The 9,487-nt window shown below is 30.8% G+C and overlaps 1 protein-coding gene across 2 annotated transcripts; it reads right to left on the bottom strand.

Moving 5' to 3' along the window:
- Positions 1-301: 301 nt before the first annotated feature.
- Positions 302-3,316, bottom strand: LOC129284897 (uncharacterized). 2 transcript variants are annotated; one of them, XM_054920414.1, is made up of 2 exons: positions 2,952-3,316; positions 302-1,927 (listed from the first exon to the last, which is right to left on the bottom strand). In XM_054920414.1, exon 2 carries the CDS (start codon positions 1,668-1,670, stop codon positions 471-473), a length of 1,200 nt encoding a protein of 399 aa, XP_054776389.1. In that variant the 5' UTR covers positions 1,671-1,927; positions 2,952-3,316; the 3' UTR covers positions 302-470. The 2 variants fall into 2 exon arrangements, with proteins under 2 accessions (XP_054776389.1, XP_054776388.1); XM_054920413.1 differs by having other exon boundaries at positions 302-1,868.
- Between the last annotated feature and the right edge of the window lie 6,171 nt (positions 3,317-9,487).

The raw sequence follows: 9,487 nt of genomic DNA, 5'->3' as shown, positions 1-9,487 counted from the left end.
TTTGGCTGGGGTCGCTCCTGTCAGGATTCCTGCGTGGTAATGTTGGCGAGGATAGTCTGGAATCTGAACCATGGGCTATGATGTTCGGCTTGAAGGAGGCATGGGATCTGAATTTCAGATGCGTTAATCGACTGGGAACATTCCTCGTCCAGCAGAAAACAATCAACTTTTCTCCACACGTTAATCGAGTATAGACACCCATATATCCCAACTCAGGTGAATACAGCGCTATATAAGAAGTATTCAAGCATCGTAAATACAAAATTACGAACCTAGAAAAAAGATTAGAGATGACACGAGGAGACTAAAGGGAGTACTCAATAAAATTCCAGAGCAAAAAACAATATAGCTAAAATTAGGAAACAAAAACAAGAATAAAAGCCTTATTATTGAAGCTAAAGCCTTTACAATCAGTTTTACTTTTCCACAAAATTGAGACTTTCACTCAGTAATCAATATCCAGCCTGATTTTATGGTCCAATAACTTGGGTCGGGGATCGCATAGGCCAACCTAGACGCGATGGAGATCCTGGACCATGAACGTTTCTGCTGGGAGAGAAAAGGCTTAGTTCAACAAATGCCCCTGTTGATGCCCCAGCATTATCCATAGTTCTGAAGGAAATCGAACCCCGCTTGGTTGAAGCATCAGAACACCTACCAGGACTAGACCCAACATTTTCTTGAACATAATCTTCCAGATGACTCTGGTTAGCAATGAGAGACATAAAATCATTATGATCATCAATAAACCTCCTAGCCTCTAGATCTTGTAGATTCCCAAGTGCTAAACAATCTGCAACTGGACGATATACAAGCATGCATATACAAACCCCGGCACAACATACAAGGGCGAGAAAAGCCAAAAAAGCAAGAACTTCAAAAGTAAATTGCTCGGGTCCAGATAAAACAGATAAACCAAGGAAAAGAACCCTTAATGGAAGGAAACCTGAAACTGAGAATATTAACGCATAGACCCTCTTCTGCAAACCCTTATTAATAACTAGTTTCAAAATCCGCCTTCCAAGCCAAAAAAGGTAGGAGGTCAGGATAAGGGCAAAAAGGCCAAGGAGAATAGTACTGAGTAAAGGGTAAGTACAGAGGGCAATATCGCGGTCCCATATTGTTGAAGATTTAGCAGCTGTACTAGTAAAAATATGAGGCAACTTTTTCCCGGAACCCTTATTCTTGTCTAACTGAGGTCCAATCAAAACAACAATGAGCTGAAGAATAAACACCGGGAGGCAATAAAGAAGAATACATCCCGCTGTATTCCAATTCCATTTTCGGCTCATAATTCCAGTCTCCAACCTCTGTAAAGGTGCACGGAGGAGAAACACAAGAGTAAGGAAGAGGCATGGTTCTGCAAACCCCAGATTTGATACAATGTAACACTTGCAAACAGTTTCGTGCCATTTTAGGTGAAGGATGCGCCTTAAGTAAGTTAGCCGAATAATCTCGCCAAGACCCCACCAAATTGCAAACAGAATGAATGCAACTCTGATTATCCAAGGACCACTAAAATAACTGAGTTGAACAAAATCTCGATGATGAATTCGAGAGTGGAAGTAAAATGAGTACACAATGCACAGAAAACCAAGAAGAGTCAAGATGGCTACGAGACAAATAGTCACCACACCGAATGCATCGGCAGCTAATCTCGTCAGGGGCATTACCCAAAGTACAGATTCTACGCATGCTCTCTGACAGCATGGATTCAAGAAATCCTCTAGTAGTTGTGCCTTCTATCCAATTGCATGTGGTGGCTGAATTCAAATAAAATAAGATCAACTCCACGTCAAAGATGACTACAAAACACTCCTCCTCAATCAGGTAGCATCGTTCCATACACACACCAAGGCCATGAGACTCTGCAGAAAAAACATCAACTTCAAATATGTTTCAAGGATTGGCCATCCAATGTGAGCACCTAAAATCCCGGGGGGAAATAATAAGCAACGATGGAAGTCAAATACTTCAACCGCGGACTGAGTATAATAAAAATTGATGCAGTCTCTAGTCTAATCAAGAGCCTAGCCAACTTAATCTTAAGACTGAATTGTATATAATCATTCTAAACTTCAGGTCATGGGCAGATAACCCCTTGATCTTCAAAATTAATCAGTAGACTCACATAAACTTAGAATTTTTCTATAGCTAACCTCCTGACACTTGTTGTTGGAGGTTCATCATACAATGGAGCAACTAACATGAGTTATTGCACATATATGAAAGTTCATTGTCAAGCCTTAGAGCTAAAAGATCATCTATCAATGACCAAAAATTCAAAATGTTCTCTGCAATTTAGTCTAATCTTAAAACAGTAAAAATCCATTCTAATAACCAAAAACCGGGAAAGAAAAGGCAGTCTCCGTGTCTGCTATCCAGTAAAAGGGCACAAATATAACAAGCTTTACTACATAAACCAAGCATTATCCACGGTTTTTCACTAAATATCAATAACCCCTTGGCATAAGCTTAAAACTGAGCAATGAATGAACAGTCAACTGGTTGCAATTTACCAAATAAACCGTGATGAATAGCCTTGGTCCGTACGAATCCAGCTAGTAAAAGTGGAATAATACAAATTAAATGGAGCTTTCTAAGTTTCTCCGATTTTGAAGCTTGGTAAAAAAAAAATTAATAATAAATTTGCGTTTTTCCTCTCCAACGCTCTCTCTATAACCAAGTATAAGCCAAATCTTGATCCTTTTTTAACCAAACTTAAGTCTAAAAAGTTAAAACAGCTAATAGGCGCCTAATTTCAACATTAATATATATAAATATACATATGCATTAAACAAAAATAACAAAATCAACAGCAAAATATACAGGAAAAAACAGTGAATGCGAGGAACATATGAATGAAAACCATTGTAAGAAGATTCAAATGGCCAAAAGCTAGTATAGAAACGAAGGAAACGGAACTAAAAGCAGATCAAAAGAAAGCTTACGGTGCAGAGAATCTTGATCTAGTGAAATCGACGGAAGAATCCAAAGGCCACTGAATAAGATCAGCAGGTGAGGAGACCTAAACCCTAATTGGCTCACAGAACCAGACAGGGAAAGGAAGGTGTGAGTGTGTGAGAGGGGGGGGGGGGAGAGAGAGAGAGCAGCGTCGAGAGACAGAGAGACAGAGAGAACGTAGTTAGGGACTTAGGGGACTAGGTGAGTGGGACTTTGTTGGTGACAGGCTGTCACCAGCTGTGCCATCCGAAGCTACTGGTTCTTAGATCAAAGAATCCGGATCGGGTTTGTCCGAACCTACGTGTCAATGGCGTGGCGGCGTTCGCGCTGGTTTGCTCCTCCGTTTCTTTTCCGTCCATTTGTCCGGCCGGAAACTGCGGCCGGTCTTTTATCCTTCTTATTGTTATCGTAAGTATCCATTATGTTATGAACATTTAAAAAAAAGTAAATGTCCACCTTCCTCGCCTCCCCATCTTCGTCTCTTTCCATGAAACTATTATTTATATAATCTTTAATATATAAAATCATCCATACAAATAGGGTATATTTTTTGTATTGAAAAATGTAATAACCTATAAAAAATTCTTTTATTTTTTTGTCTCTACTTTTTCTTTCAATATCTTGTTATTTTTTAATTACTTAATTTTATAACATATTATTAGCACAAAAACTCTAATAATCATATGAATATTTATTGAAAGGTCAACAAATTTCATAATTCCATAATTTATCATGTGATGCATGTTTTAAAAGAAAATCAATTATTCAATCATCACTAGTGAAAATAAAAAGTGAGCCTCTCAAATTTTTAAAACTCATACAAGATGATATTTGTAGGCCTACCCATCATGCAAATCATTTAAGTTCTTTGTGGTTTTAATTGATGCATCAATAGAATGATCGCATTTTTTGCTTATTATATTCTGGTAACCTGATGTTTATGAGATTGCTTGCTCAACTTACTAGATTAATAGCACACTTTGTTGGCTATCCTATTAAGAAAATACATCTTGATAATGCTAGTAAATTTATTTCGCAAGCTTTCAATGAATATTGTATGTGTCTTGAAATTGATGTTAAACATCCCATAGTACTTGTCCATACACAAAATGGGCTTACATAATCATTAATTAAACATTTACAATTAATTAAACGACAATTACTTATGTGATCAAATCTCTTAGTTTCTACTCAGGCACATGCAATTTTACATACAACATCATTAATTCATAACATGCTAATAAGTTATCTTAAGAGCTCCCCTTTAAAATTGGTTTTTGATCAGGAACCTTATATTTTTCATTTAAAAATTTTTGAATGTGCAGTATATTTTTCAATTATTCAACCACAATGTACTAAGATGAGTCTTCAAATAAGGATGAAAATATATGTTAAGTATGAATCTTTATCCATAATTAAATATTTAGAATCATAGACAGGAGATTTATCTACAACTTAATTTCCTGATTGTCATTTTAATGAATACTAGTTGCAATGATTTTTTATTAGTTCATTTTGATCCTTGTACAAAGTAATACAAGCTAGAAGTTCAAAAGATAATTGTACACACATAAAACGACTTAAAGAAAGTAACTACATTGCCAGATGCATTTATTAACCTAAAGAAAGTAACTACATCACATATTACAACTACTAATGCTCAAATTAGAATTGATGTTTCTGTTAGATAGCTTGTTATTTGCAATAATTATACACACATAAAACGTGGTAGGCCCATTGGTTTCAAAGATAAAAACTCTTGAAAAAGAAAATGAGCTAGAAATATAGATGGTTAGATTGAGGATAATAAAGAAAAGTTAGTACCCACCATGAGTCACTTGACACTACTAATATTTCAATTTTAGAATAAACTCAAGTACTTGAAATGTGTGAAACTAATGATATCTTAATAAATTATGTTATGAATGGAACACAATGGGACTAGAACGAAATCAACGTTGATGATATTTTGGCATATGATATAGCTTTTGATGTAATAAATAATAATGAGGACCATGAATCAAAGTGCATTAAGGAATGCAAACGAAGAAAAGGTTCACTAAAATGGAAAGACACAATTGAGAAAGAATTGAAGTCACTTAAAAAGCAAAAAGTTTTTGAACTTGTAATCCAAACATCTAAAGGTATCAAGCCGATTGAATATAAATGGCTTTTTGTGTAAAAAATAAATGAAAATGGTGAAATTGAAAGATATAAGGCATGATTTGTGGCTCAAGAATTTACACAAAGGCCTATAATTGATTTTGTTAAACTATATTCACCAGTGATAGATGCAATTATTTTTCAATATTTGATTAGTTTGACAATAAGTGAAGGACTCAATTTGTGTCTAATGGATGCTGTCTTAGCCTATTTATATGACTCACTTGATAGTGATATTTACATGAAACTTCATGAAAGATTCAAATTGTCAAAAGTATACAATTCAAGTTCTTGAAAAAATTATTTGGTCAAATTAAATAAATCCTTATATATATTGAAACAATCAAGGCGTATGTGGTATAGTTAACTTAGTAAACATCTGTGTATAGAAGGATATAAAAATGATCCATTTTTTCATTGTATTTTTATGAAAAGATCTGAAAAAAAATTTGTTATAATTATTGTTTATGTTGATGATATGAATATGATTGAAACACCTAAAAAGCTTTCGAAAGCTATATATAAATTGCTTAAATAAATAATTTGAAATAAAAGACTTGGGAAGAACAAAAGCTTGCCTTTGATTATAAATGGAATATGCAAATAATGAGATTTTTTTTTATATTAAGAAACTTATACAACACAGGTCATAAAAATAATTTTATATGAATAAATCACATTTATTTTGTACCTCAATGGTTATAAGATCGTTGAAGATAGACAAAGATCTTTTTAAGCTTTGAAAAGGTGAAAAAAAAAACTACTTGATCAATAAGTACTATATCTTAGTGCAATCAGAGCACTAATATATCCTAATAGTCACATACAATTTGATATCTTATTTACTGTTAATTTATTAGCGAGATATGGTTTTTTACCAACATGAAGGCATTGAAATAAAGTTAAGAACATTTTTCACTACCTTAGGGGTACTATGAATATAAATTATTTTAATTTAAATTACCTAAAGTTAACCTTGTTAGTTTTTGTCGTTGCTAGATTTCTGTACAATCCTCATGTTGGTAAGTAGATCATACACAAATTATTTATTCATGGCAATCTAGGAAACAAACAATATCAATCACATAATTTAATCATGCAAAAATTATAGTTGTACATGAAGCAAGTCAAGAATGTGTGTGATTAAAATCATTAATTAATCACATACAAATTATTTGTAGCCTGTCTTCTAACAAAATAATCCCGTATATCATATATGAAGATAATACTACTTATATTGACCAGTTGAAAGAATGGTACATTAAATAAGATAGAATAAAATATATTTCACCAAAAAAAATTAACTCATGATCTTTAAAAGAATGGTGAAATTAATATTTAACAAATTCATTTAAAATAAAATCTAGCTGATATGCTCATCAAGTCACTTCGTGCTAAAATATTTGAGAAGCTTGTTCGTAACATTAGATTTTATAGACTTAGAGGTATCAATTGATGCTATCAAGAGGGAGAGTTAATACGCGCTGTACTTTTTTTTCCTTGTCTAAGTTTTTTTTTCCATTGAGTTTTTCTACTAGGGTTTTTAATAAGGTAGCATGGAATAGAGTATAAATGAATGATATACTCTTTTCTTCTGTTAGGATTTTTTTTCCCATTAAATTTTTTCTAGTTGAAGTTTTTAATTAGGCACGTTCTTATATAATGAACATCCAAGGGTGAGTGTTATGAATATTAAAAGGATAGTAGATATTCATCTTTCTCACTTCTTTATCTTCATCTTTTCCCATAAAACTTTCACTATTAAAATAATTTATTATCCTTTATTTGCTTTTATCATTCGTATAGCTTTTGATGTGTAAGAATACACCTATAAATAAGGCATGTTATTTATATTGAAAGGTACAATAATTTATAAAAAATTATTTCATTCTCTTGTCTTACTTCTCCCCCCAATATATTTATTTTTAGTTGTTTATTTCTTAACAAATTATCAATATAGTGTCCTATATAAGATACTTTTAATTAACTTACCAAAACTTTAAAAAATATTAAAATAATAGTTAAAAGTTATTTTTTTCCCTTAACTTTATCCAAAAGATCACTAAGTATCATATAGTCAACAATGAGTCAATTTTATCCCTCAATATTAAAGATTTGCTCTTTTATCATCCTGCCATTAACTTGTTGTTTTATTCACCATTTGTCAACCGCACATTGCATTTTTTTTAATATGTTTATTATACAACATTGAGTTAAGGGGTATTTTTACTACTCAACTTTACCTTAAAGAGCCAGTGAGCATTCTAAACTCAAATATTTTATAATAAACATATTAAAAAAATTGTAATGTGTGCACCACTAATGGTGAACAAATAGAGAGTTACTGGCAAGGTGATCAAGAAAGAAATTTTTAACATTGAATGATAGAATTGACTTATAGTTAAACTTAGAGTGCTTAATGACCAAGTAAAGTTAAAGGGAAAAAATAATTCTTAACCCTTAAATAATTAATATGAACAATAAATAAACTTTACATATTGTAAAAAATACTATCAACTATATCTAAATTTAATGATGAAGCCAGTTATATTTATTCTTAAATAAAACTATGTCTAAATTTATATATAATATAAAAAAAAACTATATAATCTACAAGTCATAAATAACCTTGATCCTATATAAAATAGTAAAACACAAACTTCTAAATTTACAATATATTAATTTTTGGAATAATAAAATTTTTAGTGTCTTGAATTTGTCTCGATTAACGGCTTGGTTTAATTTGATCTTTCAAGTTTAATTTTGATCAAGTTCTTCCTCTAAGTTTGTCCAATTATTAATTTGGTCATTATTGTTTAAAAATAATGTAACAGTATTAAACTATATTAAAATAGATAATGAAATATTGATAGTAGTCATGCAGATAAATGAAAATAAGTATAATTATTTGGGTAAGGAAAAATAAATTCAGGAATTTTAAAATATGAAAGAACAAAACCCAGCTTAACAAATAATATTGATAAAAATTAAAATAATTTACTCTCTCTATTAAAAAATATAAAGTATTTTTAACTAAATTTTACTTTTAATAAATCAGTTATTTGTTTTCAAACTAAACTTATTTTTTTATATTTATCCTTATTTAATAGGATATTTCACCTTAAAATAAGCATAAAATGATTTATTTAATAGGGACACTTGTGATAAAAAAAGTAATGATTATATGTTAAAAGATAAAAAATGTTTTAAATTTTTGAACATACAACCACTTAAAAATTGCTTTACATTTTTAAATAGAGAAAGTAAAAGTTAATTTGCTATCATTTAACTACATACATATGTTAAGTCATTAACATACTTTACACATTAAATTAATATGAGAGTTGACTTGTATTTTAAAAACTTACAAGACAGACATACATACATAATAATTTAAGAATACAAAAAAGATTAAATTAATAAAAATTAAATTTAGATAGTGTTTGAATTGATAAATTTAAATTTAGATTTTATATTTGAAATCTTGCGTAAGTTTATTAGGAGGAAAACATACTCCTTTCAATCCAAAATATAAAGATTTCTTCTCAACCAATCTTGATTCAAAAGATAAGTAAATTAGTACATGTAAAAAATGTTTTTCATTTTATCCCTTTTATTTATTAACCTAAATATTTGTATAGATATATCTTTTACTCATCATAAAATACGTTGGTAATTGAGGTTGGGAGGAAAAAAAAATAATTTTATGAAAATGAGGATTTAATTGATATATAAATTATTTTCAGAAACTGTTTATATTTTAAGATGAAAGAAGTAGCTTGTGAGTTGAAACGAATATCAGGAGCATGCGAGAAAGGAATCACAAGATCGAACTCCGTTAAGAGACACAGCGAATGCACAGCACAGAGGAAGGGAAAGAGAAGAAAATAGAAGGAAGTCTGTTCACACAGTTGAGAATGAACAAAATGAATCCCGCATACCATTCAAGTCCCTTCGGACGTGCACGGAGCTCCAAAAACTCAATGGGAATATATAAATAAAGTCTCAATCTTTATTACATGTAAAGACCCATATTCTCTCCTTATCTTGATAAAGCCCTATAGGTTTATGTCAGGCATGATTCACGAGGGTGAATTGCCCAACATTTTGCACTTCTAATCTCACATTTGAACCCATGTATTTACAATTTTTTATTTGAATGGTTTAATAATTTTCATATTAAGACAAAAATGAATTAATATTCAAGACCAAAATGGAAGATGAAAAATTATGAGTTCATTTCTATTTTTTATTCAACAATATATCAGAATGAAATGTTTGAAGTCATTAGAATTTTAAATGATTAGAATATGAAGATAATTTAAAATTATAAGGTATTATAATTTAAAATGAATTTGGA

This window comes from Prosopis cineraria, unplaced genomic scaffold (assembly GCF_029017545.1).
Source record: "Prosopis cineraria cultivar Desert tree isolate PC_DT_omini unplaced genomic scaffold, ASM2901754v1 PC11, whole genome shotgun sequence".
In the NCBI taxonomy this organism is placed as follows: Eukaryota; Viridiplantae; Streptophyta; class Magnoliopsida; order Fabales; family Fabaceae; genus Prosopis; species Prosopis cineraria.
The sequence above is the reverse complement of the archived record's forward strand: the minus strand, read 5'-3'. Positions and strand labels throughout refer to the sequence as shown.

Bases quoted from the DNA above. Each gene is read 5' to 3' on its own strand.
- LOC129284897 (XM_054920414.1), bottom strand. From the start codon at position 1,670: ATGCCCCTGACGAGATTAGCTGCCGATGCATTCGGTGTGGTGACTATT.